Source organism: Anolis carolinensis, chromosome 3 (assembly GCF_035594765.1).
Source record: "Anolis carolinensis isolate JA03-04 chromosome 3, rAnoCar3.1.pri, whole genome shotgun sequence".
Classification (NCBI taxonomy): domain Eukaryota; kingdom Metazoa; phylum Chordata; class Lepidosauria; order Squamata; family Dactyloidae; genus Anolis; species Anolis carolinensis.
In genome coordinates this window covers 118,951,291-118,965,142 of record NC_085843.1, presented here as the reverse complement: position 1 = coordinate 118,965,142, position 13,852 = coordinate 118,951,291, and the positions used below count along the sequence as shown (strand labels likewise).

Genomic DNA, 13,852 nt, shown 5'->3' with positions numbered 1-13,852 from the left:
TGGCTTTCGTTTCGTTTATACCCAGGCTGACGCAAGCAGTTTGTTTTTACCCGGATTAAACTCCGGTTTAATCCGGTTTATCTTTTGAACATTTACTTTTGCCCCTTTTTGCTCCTAAAGGCAAAAACTGCCTGGCCCTTGTGTTTTACGGGCATTTTTGAGTTCTGTAATCTAATAAACTCTGTTACTTTGAATCTTGTGGCGTTCTGTCCTTGACAGATTGCCCAACGCCCATAAAAAGTTTATTGCAGCAATAAACCCGTCAGGAAGACGATGGATGAGTTACGGGCCAAAGTAGACCAATTGCAAACGGCTTTTACCGTTAGCCAAACAGCTCAGGCTGTGAAAGGACATGTTTTGACTCCTGAACGCTTTGACGGAACCAGGTGCAAGTTGCCAACCTTTTTGGGACAAGTGGAGCTTTATTTTTCTCAGCTCAGTGCTCATGCTTTTCCTACAGACACTAGCAAGGTGGCCTTTATTTTGAGTTTGTTGACCGGTCCCGCAGGACAATGGGCCACTAATTTAATTTTGGGAAATGACCCAGTCAAGGACAATTTGAATAATTTCAAAAAGTTGTTAACTGATACTTTTGGGGATCCTCTCCGCACGGAGAACGCTGGGTGGGCTCTGTATCGGTTGAAACAGGGAAAGGGGACTGTTTTGGATTACTTAAATAAGTTTAACCTGTATCGCCACCAGCTGGATTGGGGGGAAAATGCATTCATGCTTTTATTTACTGCCGGGTTAAGTGATATGCTCCAAGATGAATTAGCACGCTTGGAGCCGGCTGAAAGCTGGGACGCCTTAGTAGCTAAGGTGCTGCGTTTAGACGCAAGGTTCGAGGCTCGTAAACACTCAAAAGCAATGTGTGCGCCACCCATGCATGTAACCAGGGCACCTGTGGTGATGGGGAAAGAGCCCATGGAGCTTGGGGTCTTTAAAAAGCTGTCTACAGAGGAAAAGAGCCGTAGGAGGCAGCTGGGCTTGTGTTTGTACTGTGGGAATGCTGGGCATTTTGCCAAAGATTGTAATGTGAAACCTTCCCAGCTTTCGGGAAAAGGCCAGCCCTAGTGCGACGTGAGTCCAACGCACTAGGGCTCCTCAAGCAGTCAACTGAGGGGAGGAAGCATGTTTTCGTACCCATTACATTATCTGTTGGGGGAAGGGAACTTGTTTCTACTTTGGCACTGCTGGACTCAGGGGCTACGGTCTCCTATGTAGATATTGAGTTTGCTAAGAAGCATGGCATTCCTAGAGTGCGCAAGGCATGCGACGTGTGGGTGGAAGGAGCAGATGGGAGACTGCTGGAGACTGGGGTGGTTAACCATGAAACCTCAGCAGTAACGTGGGAGGTGCAGGGAGTAACGGGAACGTTTGTGTGGGATATTACGAGCTTGCCTAGATATGATGTGATCCTGGGGATGGATTGGCTAGCTGTAGTAAACCCACAAGTAGATTGGGCAACACGTAAAGTGATCTTAAAGAGGCAGGATTGTTGCACTCTAAATGTTACTCATTCTGATATGGAGGGAGTGCCTGCCGAGTATGGGGAGTTCTCGGATGTATTTTGTAAAAGAGAAGCGGACAAATTACCACCGCACAGGCCATATGATTGCGCCATCAAGTTGGCAGAAGGTGCGAAACTGCCAGCAGGGAGGCTGTATGCCTTGACTGTACCGGAAAGGCAAGCTTTGCGGGAGTTTCTAGATGAAAATTTAGCCAAGGGGTTTATTCGCCCATCTAGTTCTCCAACTGCGGCACCAGTATTCTTTGTAGCCAAAAAGACTGGGGAACTTAGGCTGGTCTGTGACTATCGGATCCTAAACAAATACACCATTCGGGATAGGTACCCGCTCCCTTTAATCTCGGAACTGTTATCAAGGGTGCAAGGGGCTAAGGTCTTTACCAAGCTTGACCTGCGGGGGGCCTATAACTTAATCCGTATACGGGAAGGGGATGAATGGAAGACGGCATTTAACACGTGTTTCGGATGCCACGAGTTCCGAGTCATGCCTTTTGGGCTTTGTAATGCTCCTGCGGTATTCCAGAGGTTCATGAACGATGTGTTCAGGGACCTAATTGACCAATTTTTAGTGATTTATTTGGATGATATCTTGATTTTTTCTAAGGACGAGAAAGAACATCGTCAACATGTCAAGCAGGTTCTGCACCGACTGCGGGCTAATGGGCTTTTCGCCAAGGCTTCCAAGTGCGTCTTTCATGTGCCTGAAGTGGAGTTCCTAGGTCATGTAGTGTCAGGTAGGGAACTTAAAATGGACCCACATAAGGTTGACGCCGTCAACTCATGGCAGGAGCTGAAGACTAAGAAGGATGTACAAAGGTTCTTGGGTTTCGCTAATTACTACCGGGAGTTTATTCCGAATTTTGCAAAGCTCACGGTACCTTTGACGCAGCTTCTGCGCAAGAAACAGCCATTTGTGTGGGGGCGGGAAGCTCACGAGGCGTTTTTACAACTAAAGTCTAGTTTTCAATCGGACAACATACTAACCCATCCTGATGTTGACAGACCGTTCGTGGTAGAAGCGGACGCTTCTAGCTACGCGTTGGGGGCTGTATTGTCTCAGAAGGATTCCTCAGGGACCTTGCGTCCCTGTGGATTTTACTCGCGGCAACTAACACCCTTCGAGCAGAACTATACCATATGGGAGAAGGAGTTGTTGGCGATTAAGGTGGCGTTTGAGGTGTGGCGGCACTGGCTTGAAGGGGCACGGCACCAGATCGTGGTCAGATCTGATCACAAGAACTTAGAGCACTTGCAAACAGCAAAGAAGTTAAACCAGCGTCAAATCCGCTGGGCTTTGTTTTTCTCCAGGTTTAACTTCAAGGTGCAGTTCGTGGAGGGGAAGGCAAACTTGCGGGCCGATGCTTTATCCCGCAAGCCGGAATTTAAGACCAATGAGCAGGTAGTATGTCAGACCATCTTGCCTACTGCCTCTCTGTGTGTTGTAGATAATGAGCTTGGGTTACATGACCAGATCCTTGAGGCTCAGAAGGATGATGTGTGGACTCAGGAGCAACTGATGCTGCTCTCTGCAGGTAACCGTACCATACTGCCGCATCTCCAGGATCAAGACGGGGTATTGGTGCGTAGGGGGCAGGTTTACGTACCAGTGGGGACCCTCAGGTTGGAGGTGATTAGAGCCCACCATGACGAACCCATGGCTGGGCACTTTGGCAGGTTCAAGACCGTACAGCTTATCACCAGGAGCTACTGGTGGCCAAAGATGCGGCAAGACATTCTGCGCTTTTGTGACAGCTGCGCCGTTTGTCAGCAGAGTAAGACGCCTGTTGGGCGCCCTAGAGGGTTGTTATCGTCTTTACCTGTTCCGGAGAGGCCATGGCAAATCATTTCCATGGATTTTATTTCAGATTTGCCTAAGTCTGGGGGTTATACTTGTATTTGGGTGGTGGTGGATTTATTTAGTAAACTGGCTCATTTTATTCCTTGTTCAACCATTCCGGCGGCCCCTACGTTGGCCTTACTATTTACAAAGCACATCTATCGTTTGCACGGAGCACCCGAGGTGATTATTTCAGATAGGGCTCCGCAATTTGTGTCACGCTTTTGGAAACACTTCCATGAGTGTTTGGGGACTAAGTTAAACGTGTCTTCAGCTTTCCATCCGCAAACGGATGGACAGTCGGAACGGGTTAATGGGCTCTTAGAGCAGTATCTGCGTTGTTTTTGTTTAGATCAACCCACGGCTTGGGTAAAGTGGTTACCGGTGGCGGAATTTGCTTACAACAATGCGGTGCACACGTCTAGTCAGCATACGCCATTTGAGCTAACTTATGGTTTTCACCCACGGGGAGGTGTGGCGCCGTCGACCAATGTGGTCTCTTCGGACCCTGTGTACCGCTCTTCGGAAATGGCTGCATTGCATGATGTTGCCCGTCGCTTACTGTTGGAAGCTAAGGCAACGCAGAAGACTCAGGCTGACCGCCACAGGCAGGCAGGGGAGGAGTTGGAAGAAGGGGATTTGGTGTGGTTATCTTCCAAACATATTAAACAGGCTGGGGGAAAGTTTGCGCCTCGGTATTTGGGTCCCTTTCCTATCGTTAAAAAGATTTCTTCTGTTGCGTTTCGTTTGCGTTTACCGTCTAGTTTAAAGGTCCATCCAGTCTTTCATCGTTCGCTGTTGAAACTTGATACCTCTAGTCGTCGTGGTGCTATAGCGGAGGGTATCACTGCCACTTCTCCGCCATCGGGGGAGGAGGCCTTTGTGAGAGGGGATAGTGTTATGATTGAGCCTCATGGCTCTGTTACTGACAGACGTGGGCGTAAGACTCCTCGAGAGTCAGATACTCTCGAGGAGCGAGAGAGAAAAAGACTGCGAGACATATTTGCAGCACCTTCTGACGAGGAGTCTTTCGAAGGGTTTACGGAGAGAATGGAGGAGGGGCTGGTTAGCTCAGAGGAGGATGAGATGGATTGGACTCGGGTAAGGGAGGAAGTGGGTGCCACTGGTCATGATGGGACAGAAGATGAATGGGGACCTTCAGGATTAGACCCATGGTTTAGCTGGAGGGATGGGACGGGATCCACAGCTGGAGATGCTGTTGGGCGTAGTCAGAGGTGTTCCAGCTCTGACGAGGAAAGTGATGAGGAAACGCCCGGGTTAAGGAGGACAGCTGACAGTGATGAAGATTTGTAACTGGCATAAAATGGGGCTTGGGAGCAATTGCAAATTGCGTTGGGCAAGGTAATCTGGGCAAACGCTTGGGATCCGTGTGTGTGTGGGACGCTTCCCTGAAGACTTGTGTGCTTTCCTGTGCTGTGACGTAAGTTGATTGGAATCCAGGGTCAGACGGCGGGAGGGATTGTGTGGGCATTTGTTTGTGCAAACCTGTGCTTACTCTTATTAGCTTGACCCTCCGTCGTCTTCTTGACGGACGCCATCTCCTGCTTTGAGAACTCGGACTGAACTGACCACGGCTTGTCTTCCCCCCCTTCTTGGACTTGGAAAAACTACAAACGTCTGCTTCTGGCTTTGATCTACGGAACGGAACTGGTCTACTCAACTGCTACAATCCTTGGCTGTTTTACTCGTGTTGGAGATCCTGTTTGCTGTGTGTGTGGGGGAGCGACGCAAGTTACTCTAAGCACAGTGTTGGCAGCAGAGAGGAATCTGCTGCCAATTAGTTGCATTCTTTGTATCTTTTGTTCCTTGGCTTTCGTTTCGTTTATACCCAGGCTGACGCAAGCAGTTTGTTTTTACCCGGATTAAACTCCGGTTTAATCCGGTTTATCTTTTGAACATTTACTTTTGCCCCTTTTTGCTCCTAAAGGCAAAAACTGCCTGGCCCTTGTGTTTTACGGGCATTTTTGAGTTCTGTAATCTAATAAACTCTGTTACTTTGAATCTTGTGGCGTTCTGTCCTTGACACCTAATTTTACCACAAAAACTGGGGAAACTTATTGACTCGAGTATAAGCTGAGGGTGGAAAATATTGAGGCATCAGTAGGATAAAGGTTTTTCAATATTTACCGTATTTCAAAGAAAAACAGTAAACTAGCTCTGTAAGTGGAAAAGTAGGGTCAATAAAACAATATGGTATTAACAATAACATATTAATAATAATAATAATAATAATAATAATAATAATAATAATAATAATAATAATAATAAACTTCATTTGTACCCTGCCCTATCTCCCCATGGGGACTCAGGCCAGCTTCCAACATAGTAACAGGCAAATATTCAATGCCTATATAAGCAATGCAAAGCTAGATATAGATTTATAATTATATATACTAATTTCACATATGCATTTCCCCCTGAAACATTTGCAAATCCTCTCTCTCTATATATGTGCATTTCCCTCCAGCAGTATTTGCAAGACTTATATTTTTATGTTTATATCTATCTGGAAATCTGTGTGTATGTGTGTGTGTGCATTTCCCCTGCAATATTTGCAAGCCATACAAATCTATATTCATATCTATCTATCTAGACATTTCTCTATATATAGATAATTATATCTGTATAGGATTTGCAAAGACTTGCAAAAATATGAGGTGAAAATTCATATATAAAATAATGTATACGCATAGATACAGATATACAGGTACGTTGAAATCTCTAGATATCTATATGTATATAGGGTTTGCAAAGACTTGCAAACATATGAGGGGGAAATTCATATATAAAATTAATATATATAAATAGATACAAATATAAAGGTACATAGGGATTGCAAAGGCTTGCAGGGGGAAATGCCTATATATCTGTAGCAGAGATTAACAAATATTTCAGGGGAAAATGCTTTTATAAGATTAATGGGTATATATATATATATATATATATATATATATTCTTCTTCCTGACTTGCAAAGGCTTCTTTCCCTTTTCAAAACATTCCCTTGGTTAAGAGCAAGGGAGGCTTTGGAAAAGTAAACACTGATAAGGGAGGGTAAGATGAGAAATAAATATATCATATATTGCAAGCAAAAGCCTCTGGCTTCCTCTGCCAGCTTGACCTTGACCCGATTATAACCCGGGGGAGGCCTTTTCAGCTCATAAATAAGGGCTGAAAAACTTGGCTTATCTTTGAGTATATACGGCAGTTTGTGGCAGCTGCAAAAATGAAGCTTCTGGAGTATAAAAACTACTTTCAAAGTAAGTATTGCACAATTAAACAATAAATAACACTTTCAAATCAGGAACATAATTATTTTCAAATTTTGTTACATAATGTTATGAGTCTGAGGGTGTTTTTACACTACACAGCTATAACACTATGATTCTACTTTAATTGCCATGATTCCATATCATGTAATTTACAGTTTAAGGAGAAGCATTTTGAGTTCTCAGACACAGAGTTCTAGTGGCCATCCAGCCTCTGTTTAAAAACCTACAAAGAATGAGACCCTGCCACACTCTGAGCAGCATATTCCATTGTGAAATAGCTCTTACTGTTAGGAAGTTCTTCCTAATGTTTAGGTGGAATCCCTTTTCCTGTAGTTTCAGTCCATTGCATCATATTCTAGTCTCTGAAGCAGCAAAAAACAAGCTTGCTCCATCTTCATTATGACATATTTAAACATGGCTAATTGGCTATCATGTCCCCTCTTAACTTTCTCTTCTTCGGGCTAAACACTAAATTTGGTTTAATTAATTCTGAGTGGGTCCTTAAGTAACAGAGTTATTGTACCCATTGGAAGCTAGCTTGCAAGAGAAAAAGACAAGCAAAACCGAAAACAATGTATCTGGTTGATCAATCCTAACTGAGAATTTTCTCATGGATGTCATACACTGAGAAGTATGAAGTCTAGTACAGTGATGAAGTCTGAAGATTGGAGTCAAGGCAAGCCGTATGGCTGAGGTGCCCATGGAGTTCCAGCCATAATAAAAATGATTCTCTTTTTTGTTTGAGTAACTCTTCAATTAAGAAAAAGATAGTGTAGCAAATAGAGCAAAGAAAAGCAGAATACCTGCAAGGTTCTGGGGATCTAGAATGGAGTTAGGAAAATTGCAAACTGGAACTGCCAGCAAATGGGCACCAACACTTTATCTGTTTCACTAACAAAATGTGCCAGAAAACTTCTAGGCAGCTCTTTGCAGCCAGAACAGCATCATCCAACCTAATGCTGTGTAGCAGGGCCAACTTGATAATTAGGCAGAGTGAGGCAATTGTTTCAGTTGAAAGATGCAAGTGTCTGCTAGGTGTGGGCACAGAGGTGTGACTCATGGTTTGCCTTGCAATCCAAGCCAGGGCAGGTCCAAGGGAATTTTCAAGTATAGGCGAACAGAAATTTTGCCCCCGCCCCCCCAAAACCAATCACTGAAAAATAAAAGCGTTGGATAAGTGAAAATGTTGGATAATAAGGAGGGATTAAGGAAAAGCCTAAATAAAGAGCAACACTCTGAAAATGGGAAATCCAGACAGAAAGCAATCAGGGCCAACTAACACCCCCCAACCAAGGATGCTCCCAGGGAGGAAGCAGCCAGGTTTTGAATCTGCGAGGCCATTAAATGCTAATCAAGCTGGCCAATTGCAACATTCACACTAGCCTCAGACAAGAGCTCTTTCTCTCACCCTGGACATTATTCCACAAATAAACCCCACTTGCCTTGCTTCCTAGACTTCCTACAGTCTACAGAATGGAATTAATTATATATACGTTTTTAAGGTTTTTATAATGTGTTTTAACAATGTTATTAATGGATCTGTTTATATTGCTTTGTTTTTACGATTGCATTTTGGGCATTAAATTTTGTCAATTTTTGTAAGCTGCCCTGAGTCCCCTCGAGTGAGAAGGGTGGGGTATAAATGTTGCAAATAAATAAATAAATACAGAAGAGGAGGAGGAGGAAGCGATGGCTGCGGCAGCTGCTGCGGTGGCTGTGGGCAAGGCCACACACGCCTCCTGGAAGGCAGGCCCACAACACCACGTGGCAGCTGTGGGCAAGGCACGCACGCCGCCCGGAAGGTGGGCCCACGCCGGCACACAGGGCAGGCCCACGCTGGCGTGGGTCCGTCTTCCGGGCGGCGAGCGTGCTCTCCAGCCGCTGTAACCGGCGGAAGGAAACTTACTTCCACCAGTTACAGCGGCTGGAGAGTGAGCTCGCTGCCCAGAAGGTCCAGGCCGGCCGGAAGGTGGAGTCATCTTGTAAGGGGCACCGTTGAGGTGCTCCCACGTGCGCCTCAACATGCATGCACGCATGCATGCGCGTGCATCCAGGAGCACCTCAACGGCGCCCCCTACAAGATGGCGCCACAGACAAGTGCCTAGTTGGCCTCGTGGCTGAACCGCCTCTGATCCAGGCTCATCACACCCTCCAAGTGTTTTGTGTGACTTTTGGCCCAGGATGATGGAAAGTGTAATCTGAAACATATGGAATAAATGAAAAAGATTATGCTAGAATCACTGTGTAATGTTACAGTAATTTTCTGTTGCTGTTTCTGTTACAGCTCCTCACTTTCTCCCTAGTCAAAGTATTTTGCCTGCTAGTGATAAGGTTCTGCCAGACTGAATGCATGCTCTCTGCCATCCTTTCCTTCTGTTCTGCTTCTGAGATTTTGCCATTTGACTTCTTTTAGTTGCAGGAGTTGTGTCCATTCCATTTGCAATTAGCAATCATATTTGTAGCCTCATATCTGCTAGCCGTTGCCATCTACCAGACTGATCATGTGCTAATTTCCAAACGTGGAGCTTTTACTTTATTCTCATTTGGAACCCAACTCCTCTACAAGATGGTTCAAGCTAAATCCACAATACCTTTGTTTTTGATCTTAATTTCTTGGGTCAGTAGAACCCTATATCAGTGGTTCTCAACCTGTGGGTCCCCAGATGTTTTGGCCTTCAACTCCCAGAAATCCTAACAGCTGGTAAAGTGGATGGAAATTCTGGGAGTTGTAGGCCAAAACACCTGGGGACTCATAGGTTGAAAACCACTGTCCTATATACTCATGTACAAATTTATAAATTTTAGTAAAAAAATGACCCCAAATCCTGTTCAACTTATCCATAGGTTAATGTAAGTATTGTACCTTAACTCTAGTCAAAAAGGGACCGTCTCATTCTCTGAGTAGAGTGGCAAAAAGGCAGGAGCTCAGTTTTTTTGGAAAGAACCTGAAAGAAACATCAGCCCTTCTACTTTTTCCACTTCTGGCTTTTTCGAATGCCTGGGTGGGAAAATGTCATTGGCAGCCAGGGGTGACTAGCCCACTAAGTTGATGCTGGCACTTTCTCCTCTCCATAGAGTAACCCTCAACTTATCCGTGGATCATATCAAAGTCTATTACTTTGGCCTCCAAACTTGCCCTGTACTCATATAACAGGTGAACTCATACTTGACTATATAAAACTAGAGATTTACAACTGATATATGTATTTGGAAAAGCATCAGACACAGAACCAAGCTATATAGATGCACACCTATACTTTACAGACACACAACTATATCAGTGCATCTAAAAATATATATTGAAGGATTTACCTTTTCTCTTTCCTCTGCATCATAGTTGTCAGGAAAGCAAGGTTTATTCTGGTTATCTTCATTAATTTCTCTCTCCTCCAAATAAAACTGCCACTTTGCTTCAAAGTAAAACCAATGCTCCTGATATTCTAGATGCAAAACAAGTGAACTGTGATACATTTCTTCTTGAAAAGAATATTTCAACGTCATAAGCAATTGTTAGTGGCAAATGACAACATTCAATTTACAGGGATCCCATAAAGACAATGTAAGACATCCAACAAATTATCACAATAGCAATCTAGGATATTAAACCTTTAACTAAAAAGATAGGGGCCCTCTACGGTCTGGAAAAGCAGAATATTGAATCTGTTATAGATTTTAAGGCCCACTGATCCTATATGACTGCATAGGCACACATAGGTGTGTTTAATATCAGGATTATATGCAGTGTTTATCGACAAGTTACATGGTGAAAACCCAACCTTATACATGTCTACTCAGATGTGTAAATCCCTTGGGTTCAGTGGAGTTTCATCCCACGTAAGTGGATATAGGCTTATAGCTTTAGTAAGAAAATAAATACCACATTTTGAGCAATATCTCAACTTCTGCATAAGTTCAAAAGTGGCTAACAAAAATCAAATTGTGTATTAATAATCCAAGTATGACAACATTGTACTTTTTCCATTCTAAGACACACTTTTCCCCTATATATGCACCTCTAAAAATGGAGTGCATCTTAGCATCACAGGTGTATCCTATGTATTTCTGTTGCTGAAGATGGTACTGAAATTAGGGTGTGTCTTACAATCTATGTCATATTGCAATCAGAGAAATACGGTAGTTTTTAGAAACCACAACTGAATCAGTTAATTAAAGATAACAAGCCAATGGTTAAAATCCATGAAAAGAGCAGTCTAGTCATTAAAAAGTGGGGACCAGTTATCATATGAATAAACATCACTATATGCAATTAAAAGTCAGACATAGCAGGATAAATCCAGTGCGGTGACTACCTGACACAATACAGAAAAGATGCAAAGATATTTAAATATTTGGTCAAGGAAAAGGATTTCTTCATGAATGTAAGGGCACCTGGAGACGGCATGCCAATTAAGACTTTAACTGATTGACAGCTTCATGTGTGTGTGTGTATGTGTTTCCGTCCACCCACCCATCTGTCTGTGTTTATCTTTTATGTCCAACTCCATTTAGTTGAGCCCCATGAAACTTTCAAAATGTTTTTGTTTGTATTTATGGGAGTCAATTCCTGTTAAAAACCGATTGGTGTGCAGTTCCCACATCAAGATTGCTGAGCATAGAAAATGCTCACTCTTCTTTATGGTCATTATGCTTTTACCTGCCATGTGCCGAATGGTCTTTTTGCAATAGTCTTCAGCCATTGGGACAACCTTCATCATTTCTCTTCCCCATTGGACCAGTGGCTTTCCTTGTATTGCATATGAAACAAAGAGAGCTGTGCACAGTGATCCCAAAAACCCTGTAATAAGCATTAAAAGATGCTTGTGATTGTGGTAAAAAAAGGAAGAAATACCAAGATAATTCATCAAAAGGTGTAAATAAGTTAACAGGTGCAGCTAAAAATAGACACATGGAGTTTAAGGAAACCCACTTTCAAAGCTTTGATATTTTTCAATAATATTTTTGTATCAACAACCCGGGTGTTAAAACTAATCCCAGAAATTGCGTTTTTGTAATTAGTGAGACTGCTGATAAAAGTACGAGTCAAAAAATTAAGGGAACAACCTAAGTGAAGATAGATTTACTTGAAACTGGTTCACTACCTGGAAAGATCAAAATATCCCCAGTATCACATGTTATATATTGGTGCATGTGTGTATATACTTTTCGGCTCAATGATTATAATGTGAGAATGGGAAGCACTGGTTCCATCATTTGCTGAATGCAAAGCTCTTTAACATCATATGCAAATTGGCTTAATTTCCCTAGGTCTTACCTGTAGGATGATTGTGAGTCATGCGTCCAACTTCAATGCTCACTTCAATGAGAGATTCCAGTCTATCAGGCTTCCAGTATTTCATCCCCAAGCACATGGCTTTTGTGGCGGCTCCAAATCCTGAACCTACAATATGACAAGAAAAAGTAAAGACAAGGTGTACAGCAATAAAATGGACTGTGTATGATCTAACAGGTAAACTATCAGAGTGATTTTTCAAAGGTAGTAGAGAAGAGAGGATATACTGGTGCCATGGCTCTGGTCCCTCATACTGTAACATTAGTAATATGGATTATTCCCATGTCCGAGATCAAGAGATACAGTTTATAGGTCAAAGACAACTGTTCCCCAGTTACCTTGACAACTTGATAAAAAGTTTCCTGCAAAACCTAAGAGGTCTTCCCTTCCCCTCAATACAAACCATCTTTAAGGAGGCAAGATTACTGCAGTCCACTATCATGATGTGGCAATGTGTGTCAATTCTAGGACAGGAACTCCATCCTCATGGTGGTGGTGGTGGTGGTGGTGGTGATAATGATGATGATGATGATGATTGTATTTCTTACCTGCCTCTCTTTGTAGCTCGAGGTGGGTTACAACATAGTTAAAACACATAATTATTACGAAGATTCTATACATAGACGTATTAAAATGTATTTCTATAAAAGATACATATTAAAATGTATTTCTATAAAATACATATTAAAATACACAGAACATGAGTTTATAATTAATCATTAAAAGTAGCTGGGTAGGTGTGCCGGAGGAGATAGTTCTTTAGATGGATTTTAAATTACGACAGCTCATTTAGCTCGGATTATTGAATTGCATTGTGACTGGGAAAACGTTGGGGGCCTAAGAACTGTTTGTAGCCCAAGGAATTGGGACGCAAGCGGACACTAACATGTACATGAATGGAGCAATGTACCACCAACTTTAATAGAGCAATGCACCACCAACTAATATGCAGCAATGCACCACCAACTTTACACAGAAATAAGATGGTTGCATCTCTGTCCACTGAGATCTAGAGGTGAAATTTTGGGTAGGAGTATTTAAAGCTTGGTCATCCCCTTCTACCAATAGTAAAGGAAAGGATGAAGTTAGCACGTTCCTTCCCCAAGTGTAGCTAATCCAGAGCAATGAGAAAGAGAAGAGGCTGACATCTGTAAAATCCTGAGCTAGATTGCTGTTTCGTTTTTTAGTGCTCACAGCAATCTATTCCCTGTGCTCCTGACTGGAGACTGATTAGTTGGGAAGCAGGGAAAAGAGGGCATGGCAACCTGGCTTCTGTGAAAGACAGCAATGTTGCTCATATTTGAATTATAATGCCCCAGCTTCCAGTTCAATGAACAAGGTGGCTCATGGTGAATTACGCTATCCATAACAATTTAGTATTATATCTACAGACTTGGCACACATACCCAACACGACTAGCTTTGAATACTGGCACGGCCTGGGGCAAATTGACCCACAAAGAGCACTGTGAACCCAACCAGTGATGGATCTGGACCACAATTGGCACATATATCCAACATGACCAACTTTGAATACTGACAGGGTTTAGCGCAAATCGACCCAAAATGTTGGGTTATTATTCAAGCATAATGAAAGAGCACTGTGAACCCCATCAACAATGGATCTCGCCCAAACTTGGTATACATACCCAACATGACTAACTTTGAATACTGGCAGGGTTTGGGGCAAACTGACCCATGATGTTTGAAATTGTAGTTCACCCACATCCTTATGCATTTTCTAATGGAAGCATTCAAAAAACAAAAGCAAACAATATTTCTTATAAATAGCATTACAAAAGACTAACCTAGGCACTGCCTGGTATCTGAGTTAATTTCCAAATAAAAAGAAATACATTTCTGCTTAAAACTGCACAAAAATTTTGTAAACAGTCATTTGGGCTTCA

The 13,852-nt window shown here is 42.9% G+C and overlaps 1 protein-coding gene across 2 annotated transcripts in view; it reads right to left on the bottom strand.

The window, feature by feature from the left end:
- The window catches only part of adprhl1 (ADP-ribosylhydrolase like 1), a 52,868-nt gene that overhangs the window by 24,105 nt on the left and 14,911 nt on the right, over positions 1 to 13,852 (bottom strand). For both annotated transcript variants that reach the window (XM_062975442.1, XM_008107023.3), the window contains exons 3-5: positions 11,929 to 12,054; positions 11,311 to 11,451; positions 9,969 to 10,096 (exon numbers count right to left, since the gene is read on the bottom strand). In XM_062975442.1, coding sequence (XP_062831512.1) covers positions 9,969 to 10,096; positions 11,311 to 11,451; positions 11,929 to 12,054 — 395 coding nt within the window. The remainder of the gene's footprint in view (positions 1 to 9,968; positions 10,097 to 11,310; positions 11,452 to 11,928; positions 12,055 to 13,852) is intronic.